General features: G+C 45.2%; 1 protein-coding gene across 2 annotated transcripts in view; it reads right to left on the bottom strand.

The window, feature by feature from the left end:
• TMTC4 (transmembrane and tetratricopeptide repeat containing 4) overlaps nt 1–16,761 on the bottom strand; it is a 60,533-nt gene that overhangs the window by 23,531 nt on the left and 20,241 nt on the right. For both annotated transcript variants that reach the window (XM_005856399.2, XM_014536067.1), the window contains exons 5-10: nt 13,190–13,287; nt 8,825–8,917; nt 8,431–8,595; nt 7,441–7,643; nt 5,702–5,873; nt 5,479–5,610 (exon numbers count right to left, since the gene is read on the bottom strand). In XM_005856399.2, coding sequence (XP_005856461.1) covers nt 5,479–5,610; nt 5,702–5,873; nt 7,441–7,643; nt 8,431–8,595; nt 8,825–8,917; nt 13,190–13,287 — 863 coding nt within the window. The remainder of the gene's footprint in view (nt 1–5,478; nt 5,611–5,701; nt 5,874–7,440; nt 7,644–8,430; nt 8,596–8,824; nt 8,918–13,189; nt 13,288–16,761) is intronic.

Raw genomic sequence — 16,761 nt, 5'->3', positions numbered from 1 at the left:
GCCAACAAAGATGGCGGTTAATTTGCATATGTAGCAGGAAGCAGCAGAGTGGAGACTGAAGGCGGATCCGGCAGGAGCAGGGAAGGCTTTGAAGGTGGCTCTGGCCAGAGCGAAGGCCTGGGTCCCCGGTACCGAAGGAAAACCGGTGCAGGCAGCCAGGGGAAGGGAAGGCCTATTGCATGAATCTTTTCGTGCAACAGGCCTCTAGTTTAGTAATAATAATGATCTCCATGAACAGAAATCCTTCTGACAGATTAGGTTAGGAATCTAACCTAACCCCTTGGCATCCCACTTTGAGCAGTAACATTCCCTTCCTGTCAGTGAATGTGACGACCAAAACTAAGCCGAGCCTAAGAAAGCCAGCATTCTTGAGCACCTGCTAGGTTCTCACTACCCTGTGAGGCCACGTCAGATGCCAGGTTCCAGGAAGGCCTCCACAAACCCAGGAGACAGGCATTACCGGCCCCCTTTTCTAAGGGCACTGAAAGTTCAAAATTTCATCTAAGAAGGCAGAGCCGGTGAAGCGAAGAGCTTGGATTCATGAAGAATCCAAGTGAAAAAATTCCTTCCAGACGGCTTCTACAAAAACACTGCCAATTTTAAAGTCTACACATTTATTTTCCCCAACCTGACAAAAGGAATCACGAGCAGGTGACGCAAATGTGTACTAGTGCATACCACACAGAACAATTTAAACTCCCTGAATCAAGTTACTGTCCGTTTGTAGGTACTATCATCTTCAAATGATGGCTTGGAGGGTGGTGGATGCTGTGGCCAGAGCATGTATTCTGAAAAGTGTGCTCTGCATGTTTCAACTGTGGGCCTCCTCCAGCGCAGACTGGATGTGTGGTGTTAGCTCCCCTGCCACCACTTCAAAGGGAGATGGGACCAACTGGAAGATGAGTAAAACTTCCTTTAGGTAATCCCTTGCTTCACTGACATTGTCTTTTTTAATATATTTTTATTGATTTATTTTTAGAGCGAGAGGAAGGGAAAAGGGAGAGGAAAAAAACACATCGATGTGAGATCAAAACATCTATCGACTGTGTCATGCATCCCCCCTACTGGAGATCGAACCCGCAAGACTCCTAGGCATGTGCCCTGACTGGGAATCAAACCAGCAACCTTTCAGGGCACGGGATGAAGCCCAACCAAGTCATACTGGCCAGGGCAGACATTGCTTGGTTTTAATAACTTCTTTTGAATTATTTTGGCTCAGGGGAACTTTCCTTTGTTACGGGGAGATTCTGTTTTCTCAGTAAAAAGCTCAAACAAAGAGTTCAAGTGCCCTCTGCAGCATAAACAGTGTTCTGCCAGACACCTTCTGCTAGACACCTGCAAGGCCGGACGGGGGAAGATGAGGGAGGACGAGGGCGCTCTGGGCCTTCGGGCCGCAGTCATTTCAGTGTCACCACTTAAAAACCTGACAGCGCTCTGCAAGTCAAGCCATCCAGGAGGAAGAACTGGCACACAGGTTCGCCCAGGGGCCAGCCTCAGCCTCTGGGTTATGTGAAGGGAAGTACTGGAACAGAAAACAGCTGCCTAGATAACCCACTATAAAAAGACAAAACAAAATAACCCCGACACCTTTTACTTAAAAGAGTGTCTAAAGAATGAGTGATTTCTGTTTCCAGGGAAGGTAAGAGATTGAAAAATCCTGTGTAGTCTTGAGCTTTCCCTCCAGCCTTTGTGATTCCTGCGCTGAGGCAAAGAACCAGCACAGAGGCCGCAGATAAAGCCAACAGCAACCCAAGGACACGTTAATGTAAAGGAGGTGAAGGCCACAGTAACGGAAGGCAGTTTTAACACCAGCAACAAAACCAGTTCCTGTCAAACATTCTGCCAAGGGTTGATGTTAAATTTAAAATCTTTTAAGTACCTAAAAGTCCTATAATCTATCCTGGGTCACTCCTTGGGGAAGTCCCTCACTGTGGTATGTGATCCTTTCATTATTAAAAGAGTTTAGAATTGTATCCTAGAGTTGATACAAAGTGACACGCAAGCCTTAAAAACTAAAAATGACTGTCAACATAATTAGATACTTGGCATTTCACCACAGTAAGCTCAAGGAATTTAATTTCCATTTGGCTCAATTCAGTCACTAATATTGAGTGCGTACCATATGCAAGGCACTGTGGATCATTCAAATGCAGACCAGGCACTGGTACAACCTGCCTACGTATTGCAATCTTTTGAGAAAGATGAGCCTGTTTGTAAATCTGGGTCTAATCTAGAGCCAGGTTTCAATTGCTGACTTAATATTCAATGAACATAAAGTGGATACCAGTGCAAAAACTGTATCTCCTGTAATGGAGTTGAATGAAACCAGTGTCTTCCTAATGTGATCTCTGCCCTGAAATCAACCTAGCTTTTTTTTCCCCCCTAAACAAAGTAAAGAGAATTTTATAACATTTCAACTTATAGTGGCAAGTAAAATATAATCTCTCTTTTGCTCGGACTGAATGGCATCACTAAAAAAAGTTCTTAGGAAGCACTATCACCACCGGGTCCATTTTGAAGAAGACATATAACTGTGTGTGTGCCCATGTGTGCACACCCTGTGTTTTCTGGTCTACAACATAAGAAGTCATGTCACTAGGACACATAGACAGGCTCCAAATCACACATGTCCCATCTCTCCCCTCTCCCATTTACTAGAGTAACGTGGGCACTGTATCATATCAGGTCTCCATCTAGCCACCCAGATCATTAAGCTAGATAACACCAGTTTCCTTTTCCTATGCCTCACTTTCCACCATTTGTAATAATAATAATAATAATAATAATAATAATAATAATATCCTCTCTCTAAAAACCTTAGAGGGAATATAATGGAGATTAATGATAGAGCCACTACAAAGAGATTTGAGTTCCTTATAGGGAAGAACTACTAGTGTATAAATAGAAGGCATAATTTCTGCTATTCAAATGCCAAAGTAAAAATAAAGCAAATCTATTAACAGGCACAAAATTAAATCACAGGCAATTTGTTTTTGGTAATGGGGAGGCCAACAAATCAAATTAACTCTAAGTTTGAAGTAATTCACTTTTTTTCCTAAGTCTCTTAACTGTAAAACATGAACAAGGTTTTTTTAATCCAAGAAAAAGACAAACAAGGAGTATCTTTTACACTATTCTTCGCTTCGAGGCCACAATAAGATGTCAACTTTTCATTAGATTTGTTCATATAATTTTACCTGAAATCACCGCTTTTTCTTAGCATATAACTGTGTGTGTGCCCATGTGTGCACACCCTGTGTTTTCTGGTCTACAACATAAGAAGTCATGTCACTAGGACACATAGACAGGCTCCAAATCACACATGTCCCATCTCTCCCTTCTCCCACTTACTAGAGTAACGTGGGCACTGTATCATATCAGGTCTCCATCTAGCCACCCAGATCATTAAGCTAGATAACACCAGTTTCCTTTTCCTATGCCTCACTTTCCACCATTTGTAATAATAATAATAATAATAATAATAATAATAATAATATCCTCTCTCTAAAAACCTTAGAGGGAATATAATGGAGATTAATGATAGAGCCACTACAAAGAGATCTGAGTTCCTTATAGGGAAGAACTACTAGTGTATAAATAGAAGGCATAATTTCTGCTATTCAAATGCCAAAGTAAAAATAAAGCAAATGTATTAACATGCACAAAATTAAATCACAGGCAATTTGTTTTTAGTAATGGGGAGGCCAACAAATCAAATTAACGCTAAGTTTGAAGTAATTCACTTTTTTACCTATAAAAATGAACAAGGTTTTTTTAATCCAAGAAAAAGACAATAAGGAGTATCTTTTACACTATTCTTCGCTTCGAGGTCACAATAAGATGTCAACTTTTCATTAGATTTGTTCATATAATTTTACCTGAAATCACCGCTTTTTCTTAGAGAATGTAAAAATAAGAGAGCTGCAGGGAGCTCTTTGTTTCTACCTCCTGAGGATTCATTTGGAGCATCCAATTCTGATGACTCAAGGCAGAATGAACCCTTATCCTATCTAATAATAGACAAACAGGGTAATTGACCGTACCTTCGCTACACTTCCCATTGGCTAATCAGCAAGATATGCAAATTAACCGCCAACAAAGATGGCGGTTAATTTGCATATGTAGGCGGAAGCGGCGGAGGGAAGACTGAAGGCGGCTCCGGCAGGAGCAGGGAAGGCTTTGAAGGTGGCTCTGGCCAGAGCGAAGGCCTGGGTCCCCGGTACCGAAGGAAAACCGGTGCAGGCAGCCAGGGGAAGGGAAGGCCTATTGCATGAATCTTTTCGTGCAACAGGCCTCTAGTTTAGTAATAATAATGATCTCCATGAACAGAAATCCTTCTGACAGATTAGGTTAGGAATCTAACCTAACCCCTTGGCATCCCACTTTGAGCAGTAACATTCCCTTCTTGTCAGTGAATGTGACGACCAAAACTAAGCCGAGCCTAAGAAAGCCAGCATTCTTGAGCACCTGCTAGGTTCTCACTACCCTGTGAGGCCACGTCAGATGCCAGGTTCCAGGAAGGCCTCCACAAACCCAGGAGACAGGCATTACCGGCCCCCTTTTCTAAGGGCACTGAAAGTTCAAAATTTCATCTAAGAAGGCAGAGCCGGTGAAGCGAAGAGCTTGGATTCATGAAGAATCCAAGTGAAAAAATTCCTTCCAGACGGCTTCTACAAAAACACTGCCAATTTTAAAGTCTACACATTTATTTTCCCCAACCTGACAAAAGGAATCACGAGCAGGTGACGCAAATGTGTACTAGTGCATACCACACAGAACAATTTAAACTCCCTGAATCAAGTTACTGTCCGTTTGTAGGTACTATCATCTTCAAATGCTTGGAGGGTGGGTGGTGGATGCTGTGGCCAGAGCATGTATTCTGAAAAGTGTGCTCTGCATGTTTCAACTGTGGGCCTCCTCCAGCGCAGACTGGATGTGTGGTGTTAGCTCCCCTGCCACCACTTCAAAGGGAGATGGGACCAACTGGAAGATGAGTAAAACTTCCTTTAGGTAATCCCTTGCTTCACTGACATTGTCTTTTTTAATATATTTTTATTGATTTATTTTTAGAGCGAGAGGAAGGGAAAAGGGAGAGGAAAAAAACACATCGATGTGAGATCAAAACATCTATCGACTGTGTTATGCATCCCCCCTACTGGAGATCGAACCCGCCCGACTCCTAGGCATGTGCCCTGACTGGGAATCAAACCAGCAACCTTTCAGTGCACGGGATGAAGCCCAACCAAGTCATACTGGCCAGGGCAGACATTGCTTGGTTTTAATAACTTCTTTTGAATTATTTTGGCTCAGGGGAATTTTAATACATTTTATCAAAAGAACAAAAAAAAAAAAAGAAAGAAAGAGAAACCCAGAATTATGCTAGATTCTGTATGAAGGCAAACATTCTTCTTATTCAGTTGTTGAATTGAAAACATTTCCTAGTAACATCTTTCTAAAGACACAGGGCAGCCAACACACCTTAGCATTGAGAGGGCACACAGACAGGGCACTTCTAAAGAGCTGTTCTTCACTCCGCCACTCGCCGCTGCGAATTATGCACCTCAGCGTGTTTATGAATAGAATTCCCAGTACGAGAGCAGCGATTAGTTTCTTAAGAATAGAGAGACATGGTAAATGTCATGAGGAAAGTCCGTCCCACCATCCAACCATCCAACCATCTGGTTACGAAAGGCACCAGTACCTTTCTCTGTGTATGTTTACCGAGAGCTCCGCACCCGAGCGTCAGCAGCATGCAGTACCCAGCACTGGGCAGGTAGAGGACTCTCTCGGCCACCACGAAGCCCACGCGGAAGAACAGGTTACTTGCGGGGAGAAACGGGATAATGAGGAATCCCAGGCCCAGCGTGAGGATCCTGGAAAGTGAGAGGAACGGAGATGGCTATTTGTAGCTATCTCAAGAAAATGTGCTACTCAACATTAAAATAATAGTAAAGGCTTTTTTTTTTTCATGCCATCCATTGAGAAAAGGTAGTCTCAGCAGCAAAACGCTGTCATCAGTAGAGAGGGTTTAGCCTGGCAATATTAAAAGATGTAAAAATCTTATAGAGGCACTTAGCATCAAGCACAAGGATAAAACTTACAAGTCACACGATTCATAACAATGAGGTTAGAATGACTATATTTGTGAGGCCTTATTCATTCATCTACTCCTAACACACCTCAAACCATGTAGTTCCTATATAAACTACATTAGACTAATTGGGGCCAGTGGATATTGGCCCCAATTAGTCTAATGTAGTTTACATAGGGAAAAAAATCCCCCTACAAACTTAACAGGTATAATACTAATTAATTAGTTTAGACTTTATAACATCTGAAATAAACTAATATCATTTTGGGGGTTACAACCCCACAAATTTCAGTCAAGTAGAAGAAGGCTGGGCCTAGGCTATCATTTCTAATGTCCCGTATGATACAAGAGGATGAATTGGGAAACTGGGTCAAATTTGCTGGCTCCTTCCTGGACCCTGTGCCTACAGTATGTTAAAAATAAAATCTAATTGCACATGTACAAGTGAACTGGGGCAAAAGTTTGTGGACCTTTAGAATTACGAACCAATTTAAAACACAGGTAAACTTGAACCTTAATTTATTTTGAGAAATTACTAATCTAAATCCATACATACTTATATGTAAAGGAAATCATTTTAAATAGTTTTCCTTGCTGAAGCCGGTTTGGCTCAGTGGATAGAGCGTCGGCCTGCAGACTCAAGGGTCCCGGGTTCGATTCCAGTCAAGGGCATGTACCTTGGTTGCGGGCACATCCCCAATGGGAGGTGTGCAGAGGGCAGCTGATCGATGTTTCTCTCATCGATGTTTCTAACTCTCTATCTCTCTCCCTTCCTCTCTGTAAAAAATCAATAAAATATCTTAAAAAAAATAAATAAATAGTTTTCCTTCTCACGAAACATATTTGTTATTCCTCCAATTTTATTCTCAATAACCTTCCCCTCCCCACCCTTTTTTTTTTGTGAGAAAAGAATAGTCTCTTTGGGGCAGCAGTTTATTTTGTACCAAACAACAACAGAAAGAATCACTATGGCATCCACCAGGGTTTTCTGAAGGAGAACTGTGAAATAACGGGCACAGCACACATCAATTACACTCTCTGTTCTGACCATAAATTACTCTTTACCACCTACCGAGAAAAGGATCTCAAAATGCTACGTACTTCAGGGGGAGGGGAGGAGGGGGAGATAAGGCAGTCACCCATACCCCCTCCTCCAAGTCCACTCCCCACCAGTTGAAGCCAGCGATGGATTCCGAATGGGTGAACTCCTCCTCGTCATAAATATGCGTTGGAAATAAAGGTCCTCAGACATGACTTCCACAAAATCGTTAAAATGAGCAGTGATGGATTTAGCAAAATGCTTCTGACTTAACCCAGGGTGGAAGTTAAAACTCGGCGCTGTCTCTTACCTTCTCCTGTGACTGTCTGCAGAGCACAGGGCTTGGCATATCAGGCCAATTAGGCAGAACCAGAGTGCTGCCAGTGCAATTACCCTCCAGTCCCCGGCGGACTTAATGAGGGGGATGCAGCCCATTGACCAATCAAAACACAGCCACCAGGGGCACAGCAGCAGCCAGGCATTCAAGGAATAGTAGTAATTATAGTTTATGGCCTGTCAGTCAAAAGGAAAACAAACATTTACTTAATACTAAACTTGAAAATATACCTATGTACCCTAACTTCACTTCTGAGGCACCCATAGGCTTCTCTTCCAGGAGAGCAGCTGTAGAAAATAAAATGCTGCCACTTTCGACCATGGGTGAGGGGCACTAATTTGCAATGTATGAAATGCACTGAGATTTTAAGAGAGAGAAATGCAGCGTAGCCGCCAGACTCTGCTCTACAGTTCTTCCATTTCTGATCAGTCTATGTCCCATTTACGTAGTGAGGCCCGAAGTCTGTGACCCAGGAAATCTGAGGCCCAGGGGTCACCTATGTGCCTAACAACGTAAGCACAGGATTCTATGCTGTTTCTCTTGATTCCGGTCTCTATGAAAGCACTGACACCCTTGCCTTCAGATAAAGCCAACCTTTGCAATAAAGAGAGTCTTGACACCATTAGACTTTTAAAGATACCACTGATATTGCTGTATTTCATCTTAACCCCGCCATGCCAATTTCCTTTATAACCAAAGTCTTGGGGTTAGGAGACACTAACGAGGCCGGCGAGAAACCTGACGTTAGAAGGAACCACTCAATTTTGATTAGAGTGGAAATACAGGGGGCTTCCACCTGCTCAGTCCCCTGATCAAAGCCTGGTTTTATCCTGGAATGTCCTTCGTGACGGCAAACAAACACGGAGGGGTTCCATTTATTAGGGATTTTGTGGGTGTGCTGGGGGTGAGAGGCGGAGGAGGGGTGAAGGACGGGGGAACTGGGTGGACACACTCAGAACTCACCCTGACCACCACGCTGTCGGCAAAGGACGCGGGGTTGTCCACCTCGGTGAAGGGTGGCGGGCCGGTGCCCATGATTTTCCAGCGCACGTAGAGCACCCCGGCTCCCCCCACGGCCAGGAGGGTCATTCTGAAGAGGAGACCCCCATTTCTGAGCACGCCAATGTACTGCAAAGACACCGCAAAGGCCCTGATGTCACAGATTTTCAAACAGAAGTGTGGCCCAGCCAGGTACAATTGTGCAGCAATTCTACCTGAACTGTGCTGACACTGTGCTTTAAAAGGCTGGCTATTTTAGAATTCAGACTCACAGGAAGAACTTTGAAAATGGCATTTTAAATCAGCTGGTACTTGACATTTTCCATGTCAGGGTTGGACACAAAAAGTACATACTCACCTCTAATGACTTGTCCTTGTGTAGGACCTTCTGGACAATTTCCAGAACATTTAATTTGCCTATCACCAAGATGTCAAAGACTGCATTCAAACCCTAAGGAGGCAAAACAAGGCAATCAATGATGCGGGCACCTAACTCTGATTAGGTAGCAATTATACTGCACGATTATATTGGTAAATCAAGGTAAGGAATATAGTGGATTAGGTAATTACGGCAGACTTCCTCAGCTCTTGGAAAAACCACCATTGTTCCTATGAAATTAGCTCATGGTAATATATTATATCAAGTTTATTAGCTAGCAAATTCCTGTTTGTCATAATTTCATAGTTGGCATGTTAGAATACTATAAGATTTGGGATAACTAGAAATTTGGACCTCCTCAAAGGTCGTTCCTTCCCCCTTTTTTTTCCTTTACACTAAGAGAGTCCCTTAATTGATATAACAGAGTGGTTATGTGGGCAGTTATTATGCCTACAACGACAAAGGCAGCCATCAGCCTCGGAAACCCAGCCACATAAGTAAAGACACCTCAGGAACCCCAGGTGCTGACTGACTTCGGCAAGTGCAGCAGAAGCAGGAGCAGAACATGTACAAGGGTCTCTGATGGGCCATTGGAGATCCCTCAGCTTCAGACTCCTAACTGTCCACCAGCTTGCTATTCTCCTTTTCTTTTTGTAATCCTCACCCAAGGATATATTTTACTGATTTTAGAGAGAGGGGAAGTGGGGGGGCAAGAAGAAAGAGATAGATAGATCAGTTGCCTCCCATACACATCCCGACTGGGGATTGACCTCGCAACCTGGGTATGTGCCCTGACCAGGAATCGAACTGGCAACGTTTTGGTGCACAGGATGATGCACGCTCCAACCAGCTGAGTCACATGGGTCAGGTGCAGCTTTCTGTTCCTGCCCAGCACACAGCCAGACTGCATTTCCCAGCCTCCCCTGCAGCTACGTGCGGTCACGGGACTGAGTGTCAGCCTATGGAATGTGGGCAGAAGTGACAACGCCCCATCTGGGAGGTTTGGTTATAAACCTGGACACCCTCCACCACTCGGTGTCCCCTTCCCACTGGCTGTGACGGAGACGATGAGGACACTCACTGCAGACGGCAGAGGCTCCGCCAGCCTGGGCCACTGTACGGAGGGCAGTCACCCCTGACCACGACGGCTAGGTGAATGATAAAAACGCCGATCCTGTGATGCCACTGGGATTTGAGAGTGAGATACTGTAGCTCTACCTATGCCAGTGATGGTGAACCTATGACACGTGTGTCAGAGGTGACACGCGAACTCATTTTTTTGGTTGATTTTTCTTTGTTAAATGGCATTTAAATATATAAAATAAATATCAAAAATGTAAGTCTTTGTTTTACTATGGTTGCAAATATCAAAAAATTTCTATATGTGACACGGCACCAGAGTTAAGTTAGGGTTTTTCAAAATGCTGACACGCCGAGCTCAAAAGGTTCGCCATCACTGACCTATGCTAACAGCTTCCAATACCACCATGACAGTTTCTTTCTAGCAGGGGAGGGCTGAGTCTGCAGCTATTACACCTGTAGTTCGTTACAGGCTGAAGGCCAGATGAGCCTTGAATTCTACTGTCTGCGCTGCAATGGTCTTCCCACCGTTGTCGCTGCTGCAGGAAACATTATCTAGCACAGTGGTACTCAACCTTGGCTGCACATTAGAATCACCTGGGAATCTTTTTAAAATCCTGATTTCTGGGCCCCATCCTCCGGAAATTCTGTTTCTTTGTTACTAAGGTTGTGGCCCCTAACAAAGAAACAATTTCCAGAGGATGCGGCCCAGAAATCAGGATTTTAAAAAGATTCCCAGGTGATTCTAATGTGCAGCCAAGGTTGAGAACCACTGACCTAGCAGAACTCTGCCCAATCTGGATACAGTGGTCAGAATACACACGGCGTATTTGGATCACACTGCCCCTAAATGACTTGCGTCTTTTTAATATGGGGCTTCGTGGCAAAGATCATAAATCATCAGAAGCCAGTGGCGATTTGTGGTTTTCAGAGCAAGGATGACATTCCTACTTAACCCTCTCCCAGAAATGCTGGGAGCCATTCATTATCCAATACACGGGGCCAGTGCTGGATTAATCATTTCAAGAATCCTGATTTCATTCACCCAAGCGACACACGATTTAGTGGGTCACAGGAGGCCATTTCTAGGAGGCAGGGCTCCCCGTTGAGCTGCTGCCGTCACTGTCTTTTCACACCGTTTGTGCTTCTGCCTGTGAGCTGTAGGACAGTCACCACGGGTGACGGGGCCTTGCCGTCAGGGGCACGGAGCCGAACACACGTTTGGCCCTCCCTCCTCCTTCCCACTTAAATGTATCATCAAAACGTCCACATCCTCAAAATGTCCACATTCTTATCAAATTTTTGAAAACAGCTAAATTTCACCATATCCTTTTTCACATAAATTCAAACTGTAATGGGAGTCACCATGGGTCCTTGTTAAGTGGAGATTCGGATGCAGCAGTCCTGGTGTGGGGTCTGAAACCTAAGTTTCTAGTAAGTCCCAGGGGATGCTGATGCTACTGGGCCTCAAACCACACCCTGAGGAGGAGGGGTTCAGAGCGGTGGTTCTCAAGAGGATGACTTTGCCCCTTGGGGATGCGTGACTATGTCGGAGACATTTTCGGTTGTTACAACTGAGGGGGTCCTACTGGAGTGAATGGGGGCCAAGGATGCTGCTAAACATCCTACAGAGCACAGGACAGCCCTCCGAAAGACCAAGGATCTAGCCCTCGCTGGTTTGGGTCACTGGATAGAGTGTCAGCCTGCAGACTGAAGGGTCATGGGCTTGATTCTGGTTAAGAGTATGTACCTTGGTTGCAGGCTCAATTCCCCGGCCCGGGTTGGGGTGCATGTGGGAGGCAAATAATCGATGTATCTCTCACATCAAGGTTTCTCTCTCTGTGTCTCTCCCTGTCCCTAGCACTCTCTCTAAAAACTGATGGGAAAATATCCTTGGGTGAGGATTAACAAAATAATAGATCCAGCCCATGCCAGGCCAGCGTGGCTCAGTGGTTGAGCATCAATCTATGAACCAGGAGTCTAGGTTTGATTCCCGCTCAGGGCACATGCCCTGGTTGCAGGCTCGATCCCCAACAAGGGGTGTGCAGGAGGCAGCTGATCAATGATTATTTCTCATCATTGATATTTCTATCACTCTCTCCCCTTCCCTTCTTTTCTGAAATCAAACTCTCTCTCTCTCTCTCTCTCTCTCTCTCTCTCACACACACACACACACACACACACACACACGAGGCCCAATGCATGAAATTCGTGCAAGAGGCTCGGCCCTCGCAGCCCCGGCTTCATCTGGAAGGTCGTTGGGCTGTCTGGTCTAATTAGCATATTATGCTTTTATTATTATAGATATCAAACATACACACACACATACACACACACACATACACACACACACACATATTAATAATACTTTTAAACAAAGGAAAGAAAAAGATCCAGCCCTAAATGTCAATAATAGCAAAGTTAAGAAACACTGGCTTAGACCAAATTGTTACTTTTAAAAAGTAACTCCTGAAATCCAAGGATGCTGGCACAGTAATTCCTTCTACACCATCTTGTACAGTAGATAGCTAACCTTAACATTATGGACCAAGTCCAATAAAACCACTGATCTTTGCCTGACTTGTGTCAAACCCCAAATAGCTCTGACTGCCTTTTCTTTCCCAAGGTATTCCCACCTGGGCCATTCACACCCCTCACCTTTGTTTTCCATTTCTCTGCCTCTGCTCACATCTCTGATTTCTAGATTTCCCTCTAATAATGTGGGGCAGAACACTGGCTAGAATAGAGAAAAAAGGAAAGTGGATTTCAATGCCTCTCCCTTCCAGGGGCTTCAATTCAGATTAGCCATCGGAGGTGCGTGCCTCTCCTCAAAGGCCCTCTCCTCTCCTTTCACATTTCCAATGGAAGCCAAATATAACATGATCTACACTCAGTACTTCTTTAACCAGGACCAGAAGCATTAATGGGGTCAGCCCACTGTTGCATTTAGGACTGCCCAAATATGAGAGCACCCAAGAAAACCCAAACCGTTCTTTCACCTTTTTCTATGGGACCTCTCCAAGAGGCCCAATGGCCACTCTTTAAGAACCTCCCACTCTCCATTCCCACCAGTCGCTAATGATCGTCAGCTGAGACAGGTCATTCCCTGATGCAACATCAGGACTGTGAGAGCACAAGTAATCGGTCCAGAAATGTCTACAACTGCAGGCTGGCAATGGGGTGCAATAGAGGAGGTCACACAGGCAGGGCCGGCTCGCTCTGTCTCTACAGGAGGAGGAAGGGTGCGTTCAGAGCAGGTCTTACCAGCACAGTGATCCCCTGCTCTTTGCACAGCATGGCCACAGCGCCCAGAAGGATGCTCAGCAACACCCAGAATGTAGAATGGGTCCCTTCCTTGTTACCTGCCAATTAAGAGAAATGACAAACATAAAAGTCATACAACCCAGCTCGGTTTTATCAGCACTAGGAACAAAAATTTGAAGCATGCACCTCATGTTGCCACAATTTAAAACCAGAGTTTGGTCTCTGACAGCATTTCTCTGAAGTTGTGTTAAACCCCTGAATTCCTGATGAGGCAACACCCTCTAAATGTACACATGTCCCCTCTCAAGGTGAACCCTGGCAGGTGCCCAGAGCCTTTGGGAGGCATTGTAACCAAGTCCTGGCCACAAAGACTCTCATCTCACAGTCCCCAAGGGGTAAGTTCCTTCTCCCCAACCTGCCGATCACCTAATAGGCCATTCTGACAAGTTATGTTGAGAACTCCCACTGAGAGCGTAAGCACTGCACCTGGTTGCATAAGGGCTCAGCAGTTACAGCTGCTGTCACCACGGCAGGAGTGATGGGAATGCCTGAGCAGCTGAGAGTCTCTGCTACTGCGATAGAAGGCTGGGCTCTGAGCATCAGGGGGTGTGGAATGGCTCAGACCCGTGACGATGCAGGACCACTGACTGAGGGCTGGCACCCACCCGGCACCCGGGGCAGACAAAGGCACAGGTCCCATCCTGCATGGGAACTCAAGCATCACTAGGAAGACAAAACAGCTCCAGAAATGCGAAGGCCGCAGTAGGAAGCTTGAGTGGGGCTGAGCTTGAGTAATCACCCCTGGTCCCTAAATTGCCTTCTGAGGAGGGTGGGCCTGGCTAGACACTGTTTGGTGGGTGGTATCTGCAATCTGGGGGCCAGAGCTGAACTGCTTGGGAGGAGAGGAGAGGAAAAAGGTGGGGTGGTGTTCATCTCTATTCTTCCGTGCTGAGGCCCTCACCTCCTCATCCAGACAGATGGTGAACAAGCATCTAAGACAGTGGTTCTCAACCTTGGCTGCACATTAGAATCACCTGGGAATCTTTTTAAAATCCTGATTTCTGGGCCTCATCCTCCGGAAATTCTGTTTCTTTGTTACTAATGTTGTGGCTCCACCCCATAACAAAGAAACAGAATTTCCGGAGGATGAGGCCCAGAAATCAGGATTTTAAAAAGATTCCCAGGTGATTCTAATGTGCAGCCAAGGTTGAGAACCACTGATCTAAGAAGACACAGCTTTGAGGTGGGGCAAATGAACCTGCGTGGAGGACGAGATCATTAGCTTGCCCGTGTGTCCATGAATCTTGGTTTAGTTTTGCTTAAAACCAGAGCTCCTGGTCTAAATTCCAGCTCTGCATCTACTATGTGACCCTGAGCAAGTTACTATACTCACCGTCTCAGTGACATCGCCTATAAAATGGGGGCAACATTCACGATATAGTCCTCATCTGAGAGGGAAATTTTAGATAGATATATCTGACATCCATGTTAAAAATTACATAAGTATGCTTGCAAATGCAAAACACATCTCTGGAAAACACACAAGAAACCAATTATATTGGTTTCTGAACAATTTTAAGTAGGAAAATTTAGGTAGGGAAGTCTTACTTTTCATAGTATAACCTTTTCTATCTTTAAAATTTTCTTAACTGTGTGCATGCATTAAAAACCATACATCTAAAAAAAACAAAACACTTGGTATAGTGTGGGGCCACAAAAAGCATTCAACAATCGTTTGCTGCACACGAATCAGCAAACCCGCCCCAGGTTCCAGGGAGGCGGAATTCCAGGGGACCGTGAGGCAGTGGTTCAGGCCATAGCTGCTCAGTCGCCTGGTCAGAAAAATGTGCCCAACTCATCAGGCAGTGAAAAGATACACTTTGGTTCTCATTAAACTGCTTGATCGGGAAACCAACAAGTAAGTGTGTGGGGAGAGAGGAAAGGAGGAAGGAGAGAGAGAAGATACTAAAACCAACCCAAGTGTATTTGGCATGGGTGTGTGCCATGATGTAGATCCTGAGTGAAGTGATATAAAAAGTCCTGTGAATGTTTAAGACCCAATCAGCAAAGCCCCAGGATGGAAGTCCTAAAGGATACCCAGGCTTCCTATCCAGGAACAGCCATGGGCTCTGGAGTGGGAGGCCCTCCCAGCCGCACACATTCTCGTGTCAAGACCAGGAGGGTCTCCATCCAGCTGGGCGAACTGTGAGCAGGACTAACCCTTGTGTGACTGACACCCACTCTGGCGTTGGCAGGCTGCCGGGGGCCCTGGCGACTCATTGGGAAATGTTCTCATTCACAAACAGGCTCCAGTAGCAGGAGACATTCGGGAATCAAGCAGAAAGGATGCATGGGCTAGCTAGTATTTTCTGAACTTTCCATCTTTTCTTCAGAATCTCTGTATATAGAATTTCCTGGTTTAATGTACAAAGAGGCAGAATAGATATAATACAAAACAATGTTATCTGACTTGTATAGTTGAGGCACTTTTAAGGCTCTCCACAAGGCCAACTGACTAGCAGCAGCGCCTCATCAACTTGGATTCCACTGTCTCATAAAGCACAATGAACCTTTATCCTACTGCCTACTGGATGAAGGTGACCCTCCGGAGAGTAATGGCATTTAAGGCTTTGTGACCGGGCCACGTAAAACCTCTCTAGCTTTTCGGGGTCCCCCATGATCAGTTCTCCTTGGCTACAATGCCCCTGGCAAAACCCAAGCCATTTTATGCAGCTGTTAAATATCACTGAAGCCGTGAAACCCCATCCATGCCCACCCAGGTAGCGTCCTTTCTCAATTCACCAGTTTTACTCCACAGTTAAAAAGCAAATGGGCCTACTGTGTGCATGTCTGGTGCCCCCGAGAGCAGCATCTGTCTTACCTACCTCTGTGCCCCTAGTTGACACCCTACATCAGCTGCAGCATCCTACACTGCCCTTATCACAACCTATCCCTACATTCTTCACACAGTTTGTTACAAATACTTGATTTTCTTCATTTTCCCCAAGACAGGGGTCTCCCAACTTCAGCACTACTACTTGGGCTGGTTAATTCCTTGTGCGGGCTGCTCTGTGCATTGCAGGATGTTTAGTAGGACCCCTAGCTTCTCCCCATTAGATGCCAGTAATATTCTCAGCCTTCAGTTGTGACAAGCAAAAACATCTCAGATTTTGACAAATGTCCCGGGGACAGAGGAAAAGAAATGAGACCTCTGTCCTAAACCAGTGCTACTCACAATGTGTGGTCCACGAACCTGCCCTTGGATCCTGTTCTAAACAGACTCTCAGGCCCCACCCAGATCTGCAGAATCAGAAACTGGAGGGTGGAGCCCAGCAATTCGCCCTTTAACCAGGCCTCCAGGTGATCCTGATTTAGCTAAAGCTTGCCTGCCCCTGAAAAGGCAACAAGTGGTCAGCGAATGACATAACTGTCCACTATCTACCAAAAGGGGCAATGAGCCCACAAATCACAGGACCACAATGTAGTAAAAGTTGGAGTAGTGCTTCTCTGAGGTTTTGCAATAACCTCTTTTGCAGTGATGGCAGAATAGATAAAAACAAAACAATGTTATT

The sequence above is a fragment of the Myotis brandtii genome, unplaced genomic scaffold (genome assembly GCF_000412655.1).
Source record: "Myotis brandtii unplaced genomic scaffold, ASM41265v1 scaffold1028, whole genome shotgun sequence".
NCBI lineage: Eukaryota > Metazoa > Chordata > Mammalia > Chiroptera > Vespertilionidae > Myotis > Myotis brandtii.
The sequence above is the reverse complement of the archived record's forward strand: the minus strand, read 5'-3'. Positions and strand labels throughout refer to the sequence as shown.